General features: G+C 39.9%; 1 protein-coding gene across 2 annotated transcripts in view; it reads left to right on the top strand.

Moving 5' to 3' along the window:
- Positions 1-13,499, top strand: part of kcnip2 (Kv channel interacting protein 2) — a 38,677-nt gene that overhangs the window by 7,566 nt on the left and 17,612 nt on the right. For both annotated transcript variants that reach the window (XM_048169112.1, XM_048169121.1), the window contains exons 2-7: positions 6,790-6,888; positions 7,021-7,145; positions 9,948-10,017; positions 10,159-10,229; positions 10,503-10,610; positions 10,727-10,831. In XM_048169112.1, coding sequence (XP_048025069.1) covers positions 6,790-6,888; positions 7,021-7,145; positions 9,948-10,017; positions 10,159-10,229; positions 10,503-10,610; positions 10,727-10,831 — 578 coding nt within the window. The remainder of the gene's footprint in view (positions 1-6,789; positions 6,889-7,020; positions 7,146-9,947; positions 10,018-10,158; positions 10,230-10,502; positions 10,611-10,726; positions 10,832-13,499) is intronic.

The following is a 13,499-nucleotide window of genomic DNA, read 5'->3' as shown; positions in this document are numbered from 1 at the left end:
GATCCCGCTCACTGCCATTATAAAGCTTGGACGCGTCAGGATATTTATTAAAATATCTCCATCTAGGATGGCTTGAGGGTCAGTGAACTAATCCTTTAAGCAAAGTTAAAATATATTATAAAGTATACTATGTGTAGTAAGTATGAAATATCAATGTACAAGTAGTATACTTGTAAGTGTACTGTTTCAGTACTGTGAATAAACTTTGTACTGCAGCTATACTACAAATGAACGTATAGGCATTCGTTCAGTTTACTGACAGTTTACTAGTCAAATACTGGTAGCACATTTTTTTTAGTTTATGAAAGTACACTTTGAAGAATACTCTCAGTAAACTACTATTTTACTAGTTTAATACTGCAAGTATTCTTGTAAGTTTTCATACTTATACTTTACTATTTGTATATTATTTTTGCACTTTAAGTATACTACTATTTTCCAATTAGGTATTAATTTTTTATACTTGAAATATACATTTAACTGTAATTTAACTCTTTCCATTTTAAAAAACATTTAATTCTAGCTTCATGCATCCTTTTTATCAACACTTACATGTGGGTAACTTTCATAAAAAAAAGCAACATCGCATTTCGCATTTTGGGCCTAAAGGCCTGTTCACACCGGGATGAATATCGCGCGCGATTTTCGCCGACGTTTAACGCCTCATGACTAAACAACGGGCGCCAATGTGAGTGTGCACACCGACGCGAAAAACGCGAGGCCTAAAAGCGTCGTTTTTTAAAAAACGCCTTGGGTTCGTTTTTTTGGTTTGACGCACCGCGTTAAAAACTTGCTGACCAATGAGAGTGGCGCTTTTGTTCACATGCCTGGAGCTGCTGAAGTTACAGTAAAACACGACTTGGTGGCGCTCAAGCACAAAACAGTCTTGCCGAGCACACAAGACGACGAAGAGAAAGCAAGTAGACGAGGAAGACCCCTACAAACTATCCCTGCGTCTCAAACAGCTCCCTAGCTTCCTAGGTCGCACAAACGCCACATTCTGTCAGGGAGTGAATTTGCATGTTCACTCTGCGCATCGCCAGTGAAAATCGCTTGGGTGTGAACACAAAAAACGTCTCGAAAAACGCTGGCGATAAACGCGTGCGATATTCGTCCCGGTGTGTACAGGCCTTTACGAATTGCATTTTTGTCAAAGACTATGTCCAGATGGAATTCAGAACAATGATCGAAACACAGTCCATCATCACCCCCAAAATTTCACAGTCGTTTCCTCTTCATAGGTCCGACATTTCATTTAGTAACATTTGCCAGTTGATTTATTTGATGATCGCGTTATTTACATTTGCGTAAGCAATCTTCTATCACTTGTTTCTGCTTCTTCTTCACCTGTTTTTTGATCCAGAGATTCTGTACTATTTCATAAAATGTGTAATAGCGGCCCTTACCGTATAACAGTGAAAGCATGGATAGCCGGAAAATTGGAGATATATTTTCCATTTATGTACTATTGTATGTATATTCGTAATTCTTTGGTAATTTCACTTATTGATAAAGTAAATGCAAAGTCATATGTTTGTAATTTCATTATCATGAACTTAACCATTCTTTTAATATGTTCTGTTGATTAGAATTTGAAATTATACATCAGTCACAAAATTTAAATTTCTCTTAAGTTAATTTTTTTTTCATTTTATCAAAGCAGAAGATATAGATGATAAGCGTCTGTCTTTATGAGTGATTCAATCATTCACTCAACCGATTTGCAAAAAGCACTAATTCATTTAGGAACACCACTACTGTCCCAGCAAACACAGTTCCCCATGTTCCCATGTGGTTCCCATTTGGTAATTTTTGGGGAACCAAATAAGAACGTTCTGGGAACATACTAGGAATGTTAGGAGAACATTCTCCAAACCTACAGGGAATGTTTTACTTATGTAAAGATAGCTTTCCTGGCTAACCAACAGTGAACATTAGGATGTCTGTTCTGGGAAACGTTAAAATGCCCATAACATTCTAGGAAAAATTGTAGGCTGTCAACTTTCTGTCACAAATGGTTGCAGCAAGGATGAGTAGATGAGGAATCTAGTAGCAGCAGTAAAAGTTTAATAAACAATAAATCAAAAAGCTAACACAGTAGATTATTAGCACACAGTAACAAAACATAGAGTGGACAAATGAACAAGGGAAACTCAGGACTTAAATACACAGAGGTAAACGAAGTAAACTCAATGATCAACAGGTGAACTTAGGTAGGCTAACAGGCAAACACAGGGAAACTAAGGGTGCTTCTCATTTCTAATTTGTGCATCCTTGTTTCCTTTCTTTGCTTCCTTTACTCGTGTCTTAGCTCTACCCCATTATGATGCGAAAGAAGGATACACCTTTGTGTCGAGGAGCAAGGAAACAAGGAAGCATCAAGCATTTATTAACGTAACCTTGATAACGGGAATGAGTATTGCATCGATAGACACTATGGGAAAACCTTTTTCTCCTAATACTAAGCCTTACTGAATCACGCATTGAAAATGCATGAGCCTATGGCTGTGCAGCGAAACTGCATGAATCTATGGCACTGCAGCCTGCCGAAATGGGCGTGACCACCCGTCTATATAAGTGGGCATTCTGCCATAGGATCTTCAGGATAATTCAACTGAAGCAACGAGTGCTGAGTTGTGCAGCATGATAGCACGGCCAGCTACGCAATACTTGTTCCCATTTTCTCAGGGAACCAAGGTTATTTTAGTAACCAAGTACACTATATTGCCAAAAGTATTGGGACACCCCTCCAAATCACTGAATCCAGGTGTTCCAATCACTTTCATGGCCACAGTTTTATAAAATCAAGCACCTAGGAATGCAGACTGCTTCTACAAACATTTTGTGAAAGAATGGGTCGCTCTCAGGAGCTCGGTGAATTCAAGCATGGTACCGCGATAGGTTGCCACCTGTGCAATAAGTCCATTCGTGAAATTTCCTCACTACTAAATATTCCATGAGCAACTTTTAGTGGTATCATAACAAAGTGGAAGCAATTGTGAACAACAGCAACTCAGCCACGAAAAATCACAGAGCGGGGTCAGTGCATGCTGAGGCACACAGTGCACAGAAGTCACCTACTTTCTGCAGAGTCAATAGCTACAGACCTCCAAACTTTGCATGGCCTTCAGATTAGCTCAAGAACAGTGCGTAGAGAGCTTCATGGAATGTGTTTCCATGGCCGAGCAGCTGCATCCAAGCCTTACATCACCAAGTGCAATGCAAAGTGTCGGATGCAGTGGTGTAAAGCACGCCGCCACTGGACTCTAGAGCAGTGGAGACATGTTCTCTGGAGTGACGAATCATGCTTCTCTGTCTGGCAGTCCAATGAACAAGTCTGGTTTTGAAAGTTGCCAGGAGAACGGTACTTGCCTGACTGCATTGTGCCAAGTGTAAAGTTTGGTGGAGGGGGGATTATGGTGTGGGGTTGTTTTTCAGGGGTTGGGCTTGGCCCCTTAGTTCCAGTGAAAGGAACTCTTAATGCTTCAGCATACCAAGACATTTTGGACAATTTCATGCTCCCAACTTTGTGGGAACAGTTCGAGGATGGCCCCTTCCTGTTCCAACATGACTGCGCACTAGTGCACAAAGCAAGGTCCATAAAGACATGGATGAGTGAGTTTGGTGTAGAAGAACTTGACTGGCCTGCACAGAGTCCTGACCTCAACCCGATAGAACACCTTTGGGATGAATTAGAGCGGAGACTGTGAGCCAGGCCTTCTCGTCCAACATCAGTGCCTGACCTCACAAATGCACTTCTAGAAGAATGGTCAAAAACATACTCCTAAACCTTGTGGAAAGCCTTCCCAGAAGAGTTGAAGCTGCAAAGGGTGGGCCAACTCCATATTAAACCCTACTGATTAAGAATGGGATGTTATTAAAGATCATGTGCACGTAAAGGCAGGTGTCCCAAAACTTTTGGCAATATAGTGTTTGTTCCCTATCGATATGGTTCACTCGTATTGTGCCGCTAGACGCTATGGGAACACAATCGAATAGTGCCATGCTATAATTGCAGAAAGACAATCGTTCTATGGCCCTGCCCTAAGACGTTTAAGGACAAGGGCCTTGAGGGCAGTAAGGCAAAGATAGGGCAAGGTACTCACCCGAGAATAAGGGACTCAGACCACTAGGTTGGAGATTTGAGGGAAAAGGTTCTAGCAGGTTGAGCTCACATAGAGGTCAAAGCCCAGCTAAACAGACAAGACCTGTACTTGCCGCACAGATGTCGCCAATGGATACTCCACTGGACCATGCCCACGAGAAGGCCATACCTCTGGTGGAGTGGGCCCTCACTTCGATGGGTACTGGAGGCCCATAAAAGCATAAGCTAGCATGATCGTGTCCACTATCCGGTAGGATAATCTTTGCTTCTTGACCGGATACCCTTTGGTCCGGCCTCCGAAGCACACAAAGAGCTGCTCTGACTGTCTGAATTGGGCAGAGCGCTTAATGTATACTCTTAAAGAATCAGTTCACTTTCCAATAAAAATTTTCAAAGGTCAAAGTTTTCAAAGGTCACTTTCAAAGATCAAAGTTTGAACTAAATTCTTACACTATATGCAAGTGCAAGTATATAAGAATTAGTTAAGAATTAGTTGGTTAGGGCAATAAATACACTTTACATGCATCTACATTGCCAGAATTCAAGAAGAAGAAGAAGAAGAAAGCTAGTGCAAGACGAAAGCTAGTGCAAGACTAGCATTTGTGGTTAAAAAGTATATAATTTTTTATTTTTTTTTAGAAAATGACCGATCGTTTTGCTAGATAAGACCCTTATTCCTTGTCTGGGATCGTGTAGAGCCTTTTGAAGCTGCACTGAAACTGCAGTTTGGACCTTCTACCAGCAGTTGAAGTCCACTATATGGAGAAAAATCCTGGAATGTTTTCCTCAAAAACCTTAATTTTTTTCGACTGAAGAAAGAAAGACATAAACATCTTGGATGACATTGGGTTGAGTAAATTATTGGGAAGTTCTTTAAGTTAACTAATTCTTTAAGGCCCAAACAGGGCAGAATAAGTGCAACTCTTGCTCATCCTCTGAAACAGGAAGAGGAGAGAGAGTAATGACCTGTGCTCTGAACGGAGTAGAGAGCACCTTATGTACATAGCTGTGTCTTGGTTTGAGGATAAATTTACAGTCGTTAGGCCCAAACTCAAGGCAAGACACTGATGCTAGGACTGGAACAGCTTAAAAGGAGGGCCCCTGAGGGCCCTAAGGACCGTAGACAGGTCCCATGTTGGAATAAATAGAGAACAAGGTGGGTTCAGCCTTCTCGCCCCCTTCAGAAAACAAGCAACTATGGGTTTCCTGCCTGTAGACTGGCTGGCTACAGAAGTGTGGTCTGCTGCTGTGGCTGCCCCATAGACTTTGAGTGTGAAAGGGGGCACTCCTTGTCCAGCAGCTCCTTCAAGAAAGACGGTACCTGTGAGACATCACAGGTTGTTGGGCCTTCACTCTCGACTGAACACCAGACAGATCACTTAAGGGTGTAGAGGTGTCTAGTAGACGGGGCTCTAATTACTGATGATTTGGACGCCATTAGGTCTAGCATCCTCTGAAAGGCTCTGAGGGGAAGTGAAACCCTGACTCTGAAAGACGCCGTGATCCGCTGAATCGTCACATGCTCCACATAAGCCTGGCCCGGATTTGGGCCGAATCGAGAACTGCTCCCAGGAAGGCGATTTGCTGACTGGCTGATAGCGCACAGTTGCTAGAGCAGCCGAGTAATAGCACCCTTAACATTACCTGCCTCCTGGGTGGTAGGTCCTGCAAGGAGTTAGTTCACTCCTCTGTATTTAAAGCCAAATATATTGGCAAATTCCTCCAGAGACCAAAACACTCGTACCAGACAAGGGCACTGGTTATCGTGGGAGAAGAGCTCTGGGGAATCCCCTCGCTGTAGGGAGAGTGAGTCATGTGGGATATAACCAGCATGAGCTTCACTTAGTACCCTTAGCTCAACCCCGTGAAACTATTGACTCTTACTCTCAGGCTCTGCGAGGGAAAGAACAGTGGAGAACGAGGGGCAGAGACCTAGCGTTTGATGTGCTGACAGCACCGTTCTAATTCTTGCAGTGTGAACAGCTAGTCTTGAGTGAGTACATCCTCAGTGTGGAACTCAGTGTGAACATCTGAGCTGTGTTTTGCAGCAAACGCCACTGAAATTGGCTCTTTCAGCTCATCGGACAGCTGCAGAAGAGAAGCGCTGAATCAGCTTTTGTGCAGAGCTGTCAATCAGCTTGCTTGAAGAGCAAGCTCAGCCAGCTTGCTGGTACTGTATTGATACGGAACAAGCTTCCATATGATTCATGGGAATTTCGCGCGAAGGAGAAATTTCCCTGTGCGGATTTCACATTGAATTCAAGTTTGTTGAACTGTTAACAATTGAATTCCCCATGTTTATCAATATGTTTGGCTTCTGAATAAGAGGTTCTTCATGCATACACTATGGAAGTGAATATGGACTGAAATAGCTGCACTTTTATAACACATTATTGGTAATTTGTCCCAGTTCTGTGGAATTTACATACTGTTATCAAATGCCATGTCCAGTATACTCAAAAGGGTCAAAGAAACAGTGTGTTCTATTATTCTTTTATTTTTTGGTGAGATTCAATTATTCAAATTCAGTGATCTGATTAATTTCTGAATCAAAGCCAGAGCAGAAACTGTGCCAACTGACTGTGACAGACTGACATTTTGCGAATAGTTTTGTGTCCTTGTAATACAATTTAAATGCTTTACAATGCACTTTTGCATCGCTAAGCAATTCTCTGTGTTTGCAGGTAACCCTCCCTCAGGCCAGAGCAAAAAGAACATGAAACAGCGCTTCCTAAAGCTTCTGCCCTGCTGTCATGTGGACTCCACCCCAGCTGTCAGGCAAAGCAAGTGACCGACTGTTGTTTTCCTTTCTGCAAATTCTTTTTCCTTGACTGATTAGACATATTTCTCTAAAATAAATTTAGTACTGTTTTTCCAGTTACTGTATGTTTTTTATGTTTTCATCTGTTATATAGACAGTATTGAGGAGGATTTTGAGCTTGCTACCGTGTGCTACAGGCCGGATAGTCTGGATAAACTGATGGAACAGACCAAGTTCACCAGAACAGAGCTAAAAATCCTCTACAGAAGTTTCAAAAGTGTAAGAGACTTAATGACTTTGTAAGGTCCTCACCAGTTTGGCCCATTAATGGCCCAACAATAAGAGTGTGTTCACACTTGGCAGGTTTGGTTCGATTGAAACAAACTCTGATGTGATATAAACTCTATTAATGTATATAAATGTAGTCACACCCTACATTTATATACCGTTTTTAAAATGTATTCCTGTTATACTCTAAATAGTGCAGCATTCGGGTTAATGAAGTAATAACTCCATTCATATTCTCCATAGGGAAATCTTTTAATGATAACTTATAAACCTATAAAGACTGTGAGATATGAGGTTGTTAATCGGTAGTATTTGCTTCTGTTGAAGCCAAATATTTAAAATAATCATATTTAACAGTGGAATTTGTGGTGAGAAACTACATTACCCATGATACTGTACAGAAAATTCCACCAATCAGAGAGTGGAAACAAGCAAAACGCACCTAATAATAGACCACTTTGGAGCAGACGTCACAATTACGTCACTTGCAGCTGCGCACGCATACTGGTTGCAGAAAAATAGTTGAAGCTATTGAAGAAAAATGTGAAAAAATCCACAGAATAAGAGAAAAATGTTTTGTTGTGCCTCTGGATGTTGGAATCGGAATGCAAAAAATATAGTCTTCATTTTTAAAGAAAACCATCGTTGAAAACGTAATTTGAAGATAAACAGAGACGTTTCACAGACTGGATCGATGACACCTGCAAGGATTAGTCTACTATTAAAGCAGGAATTTGATGTAAACAGTAAGTCTCTACATAATATTCACATATGCAGTTCAGAGGACATACATACATACAGCATGAAACAATTATAATTAAAATAATTTAAACCTATAATATTTTACATAGATAACTTTTAAACATAATAATTTTTATTTCACAATTCTGACTTTTTTTTCCTCTTGCATTTGCGTGTTTATTACTCCCAGTTCGGACTTTATAACTCGCAATTGTGAGTTTATTTCACAATTCTGAGGGGGGGAAAGTCAGAATTGCGGGATAAATTGCAATTCAGAAAAGACAGAATAACGAGTATATCTCACAATTCTGTTTTATTTTGTAAGAAATGTGATACGTAAACTCAGATTTGCGAGAAATAAAAGTCAGAATTGTGAGATATAAACTCGAAATTAACTTTTTTTATTCTTTTATTTCGTGGCTTCCATAGACTTCTACTGCTCAACTTTCATTTTCTGCAACCAGCTAGGCTCCGCCCACAAAAAATGTCATCGCTGTTTGCAAACACCAAATTGGTCTATAGGCTCGTTTGAGATGTGCCTCACCTCGTCTGAAATGTAGATGAGAGCAGGCAGCTGCAGTGAGGGGAGGAGTGAAAAAAGCGCAGCCAAGGCAGATAGTTCTCTCTTCTTGTAGTGGACCAGACACCTTTGAGATCAAAGGTGGATATTGTGGGATTCAGACTCATGTGCAGTGTTGCTAATAAAGTGGATTTAATTTAAGTTTTGTTGCTTTTATATGAAAATAAACATGATGAACAAAACACCCAAAGTACTTCTTTAATTCCATTAGAAAAATGTGTTTATCAATCATTTTTACTTTAATACAGACATATTTTTATATAGAAATATGACAACTATCACATAACCTTTAGAGAGATCGCACTGTTAGAGAGTTTGGGAATATTTACATATAATTTATACACATAAAAACATAAAATCAAACTGTTTAAAAGAGAACAATACATCATGGCTGTTTAAACAAATAAGCATTAAGCTGTGTCGTCAGCAAGTATGCCATCGTGCTTTTGATCAGCGCAGCAGCTCATGCAGTGCAATTTCGCACGGCTGCCTCGCTGTTGTGAGAGTATTTTGATATACGTCAGCATGACATCAGAACAAGGCGGCACGCATTCTGACAAATTTCTAACCGCCATGCATCTGATTTGGACGCCATTAGGTCTCTGAACTTCTCCCTCACTTGCAGCCGGTGGCAGGCTAGTAGTGTAGTTCATTTCGAACAAGCCTTTTGCTAATCTCAAACGAGCCTAATCTCTTCAGCTCAGCCCACTCCCATGAAGCACCACAAATGATGTAATCAAGTCTACTTATGCTCTCAAAATACTTAAATAATTGAATATATATGCATATTTTGCAGTAAACTTAAAATATTTAGTTTTTATATGTATAATCAATATTTTTAAAAGAGTAGTTTTATATCTCCATCGTTTTATTTTGATTATACTGTTTGCAATGCTTCATGGGATTGTAGTTCTTAACCTCACTAAAGTCGTTAAGTACACAGTCTTGTACCTTACTTTTTTTGCTTCAAATCAAAGTTTCAAGTTTGTAATGTTGTGATCCACCTTGTCGCTGGTTGACTTGGTTTATATCTTAGACTTTTTTGAAATCCCTATGGGAGAAATGAATAGAAGAAATACTTTCAGAATCAATGCCACTGAAAAAGTGGGCAGGCACTGTTGCACTCTTTTAAACAGGCAAAACAATTTATACGCATTGTATGATCAGATCATGCTTCATGGGTTAGGTATAGAGGTGCAGGTTCACGCTTAGTTTTTTTTTGTACAAATCATACATTTTGCTACAAATTTGCCACATTGTATGAATTTGTACGGAATTGTAAAATACTTGTGAGATTAGGTTGGCCACCTTTAAATAACACATTAAATGGTTTGAGACGTTTTCTTCTTCCTGACACATATCAAAGGGCTCTGTCCCTTTTTAAAAATAATTCTATTGTTTTTAAATATATTGTAAATATGTTAATACTTTTTCACTATGTTTTTGTTAATGAGTATGTTGTTGTGCTGTAGGAATGTCCCACCGGAGTAGTAAATGAAGAGACTTTTAAGTTAATCTACTCTCACTTTTTTCCTCATGGAGGTGAGTGCATAATGCATGAAGGCTATTAAATTGAATTAATTTGTTCCAACCCTTTAATTAATCGAATTTAAACCTGGCTTTTATAAATCCCTCTCTTGTTTCTCAAATTAAGTTTAATGTTTTACACTCAATCTTTTGAAGATTCTAGTGCATATGCACATTTCCTGTTTGAGGCTTTTGATCGACGCAAGAACGGATCAGTGAGTTTTGAGGTCAGTTTGCAGTTTATTCATATACTTATACTTATTTGAATTCATTTTAAACCATGTAGTAATATACATTAGTTATGTAAAAAATATCTTAAAGTCAATTACATGGATTTTATGCTATAACAGAAATGATTTCTTTTTATTTATTATTTTCACAAATATCAGATTATGTAACCAAATCAATGGATAATTCACTGTTATTATTATAAACACGTTGCGTAATTATATTGTACTTTCTTTTACACTTTCTGGTCTCTTATTTCTCATTGGCTTCAGGACTTTGTGGTTGGCCTGTCAATCATTTTGCGTGGTACCGTCACCGATAGACTGTGCTGGGCCTTTAATTTGTATGATCTCAATAAAGATGGCTGCATCACTAAAGAGGTATTTTATGTTTTTAAGGTGTATTTTATTTCAGTTATTTTTGTGCAGTACTTGGCCATTTAGCTGTCCATTGTGAATCCATTATTGTATTCATTCATTTATTCTGTCTATTTTAGGAGATGAATGATATTATGAAGTCCATTTATGATATGATGGGGAAGTATACGCATCCGTGTATGAAGGACAGTGCATCTAGTGAACATGTCGAAAGTTTCTTCCAGGTATTTTCAAGTATCTTCTTTCACACAAGAGATTTATAGAATTAAACCTGGAAGCCCCAAAGGATGTCCAAACTAAATGTTTATCAGTATACTAAGATGTTTTAAAGCTGCAGTCCGGAAGTTTTTCCTCTTTGTCGCCATCTCTGTTTGAAACCTGTAATTGCAGTTATATGCTGAATTTTATCGTTACTTGCATTGAGCTTCGGCCCGACTCCATGCGGATGAATCTAATATTTGGTGTCAGTCACCACATCGGTGTGGATACTGTACTTCGGAAACACAGATTCTATGTCTTGGAAGTATGACCAAGATACTATGTGTATTTAGTGTGTATTAGCATTTCCTGTAGATTTCAATTTCTGTAGCCACTCCACAGTCCGACGTCTTTTGCTTTTGACTACGGGTAAATCTTCAGCTGTCACTGATGATTGTCATTTGGATCTTTCTGGATTACAATCCTCCATCAAAATGACAAGTTTAAATTATTTCATCTGCTGTGAGAAAAGGCTATAAATGATCCGCTACAAGCAGCATCCTCACATGATATAGCTACTAGCTGGGACTCATTCCTTTCTGTTTACAGACGTGATGTAATGACACAAAGACGAATGGCTGCATGCTCAAATTTCCCATGGAAACCCACCAGTACCGCTCTTATCATAAAACATTATTACAAGCTTACCGTTGTGAATCGGGCTATGGTAAGGAGATCGTTTTGAACACTGTCTGGTTATGTACTTGCTCAAAAATTTATTTTGGATAATTTTTGACCAAAAAAGTTACGGACTGCAGCTTTAATTATTAGTTCTGCAATACATATTTGTTAAACTCTTTAATATAAAGTTTGATATTGATAATGTAACCACAAAATTTACATTTGTGCATTTTGGTTAAAATTAAATGTGCAGTAAAGGCAGGCGTACACTGTGTGAGTTTGGACACTCGGGAGGTCGTGAGCCATTGCACACGTTGCGAGTCAGTTAACCTGATAATTGTGTCACAGCAGCTGTTACACGGAACAACTGTACTGCACAGCGAGCCGGCTGCAATTGCACAAGCTTTCGCTCTAAATGCAGAGACTGGAGCTTTCAGTGTTGCTGCTATATCTTTGGATAGAAAAAAAAAATAAAAAGACGAGTGTGCAAATGATTTGGTGAAAAGCAGAGAACAACACAGCCATTCCTTTCAACAGAAACAACTAGAGAGAGAGTGAGAGAGAAAGAGTGTGTGTGTATGCAGCCACTGGGCTATAATAATATTTATAGATCTATGTGAATTGGTTATGTATGATTTGGCAATAGGGGACAGCCTATACACTGGTCAAAATTGGGCCGACTCCCCGAATTTTTAAATATGTTTGAAAATTATCGGGAGGTCGGGAGGTGCTCGTATTGAGCTGTGAGCTCGTACAACAGCCAAAATCGCACCCTGTATGTCCGGCTTAAACAATTTCTGAGAAATAATATTGAAAATTTAAATCAATACCTAGACAAACAATTTTGTGAATATTTGCTAGATGTGTGTTCTGTTTGTGTGCTGAAAAAAATATTGTGTTTGCACTAGGGCTGTCAATAGATTTTTTTTTTTTTACTCGCCATTAAGGGTGCGCGATTAATTGCACACTTATCGTGAAATTAAGCATACAAAATGCTTGCCTACAATGCATACAATGCCTTGACCTGCATATATACTAAAGTTCATAGCAACATACACAGGACAAATCCAAACATTTTCCTGAATGTGTGTGAAAACAACGTGAATGTACTGAAATGTGTCTGTGACTCTCATATCCCTCAGTCAATCGTGAAGTCTTGTATTGCCCTGGTGTACATTACTGAGTGTTATTCTATCGTCTGATTGTCTGCCTGTTAACGAACCTGTTGCTTACCGTCTACGAACCTCTGCTGCCTACCCCTGACCTGTGCTTTGTATTCTGATCTGTGAGTGATATCTGCCAGTCCTGACCTCTGCCTGTATCTTGATTACGATTCTGCCTGCCCTCTGCTGTACCTGTCTGCTCCTGTTTTGACCCTGCCTGTACGACAATGCTCTTATACAATAAAGCATGCAAATGGATCCCAGCCTTTGTGATGAATCATTACAGAAGACTTTGCCATCACAAGATCCAGCTGCTTTCTCCCACCTGTGTGCAACCATGTCAGCCCAAGCCAGCCAGCTCGCCGCCCATCTGCATCAACTTAACCGCCTCACTTCACTCACTGAGGAACTAGTGAAAGCGCTGCAGGGTCTTCAAACACCTGTTCCTCCTTATCCACCTCCACTGGCAGAGGCCGCCATTACCCACACGGCAGAGACGCCACCACTGGGAAATCCGTGCTTATCCATGCCAGAGAAATTTGACGGCAATCCTTCGAAGTGCAAGGGCTTCATGTTACAATGTTCTCTATACATCAATCAACAACCCACCCTGTACGCCAGTGAAACCGGTAAGATCGCTTTCGTTTGTTCATTGTTTACTGGCAAAGCGCTTGAATGGATAACTGCTGTTTGGCGAGATGATGGCACCGCTTTTCCCTCCTATGAGTGTTTTATGCAGAGGTTCAAGGAAGTTTTCGATCACCCCAGGGATGGCAAGGGGGCTGGTGATCGCTTGATGGAGCTGAAACAAGAACGTCAGACCGCTGCTTTATATGCTTTGGCTTTCCAC

The sequence above is a fragment of the Megalobrama amblycephala genome, linkage group LG2, assembly GCF_018812025.1.
Source record: "Megalobrama amblycephala isolate DHTTF-2021 linkage group LG2, ASM1881202v1, whole genome shotgun sequence".
NCBI classification, from domain to species: Eukaryota; Metazoa; Chordata; class Actinopteri; order Cypriniformes; family Xenocyprididae; genus Megalobrama; species Megalobrama amblycephala.
The sequence above is the reverse complement of the archived record's forward strand: the minus strand, read 5'-3'. Positions and strand labels throughout refer to the sequence as shown.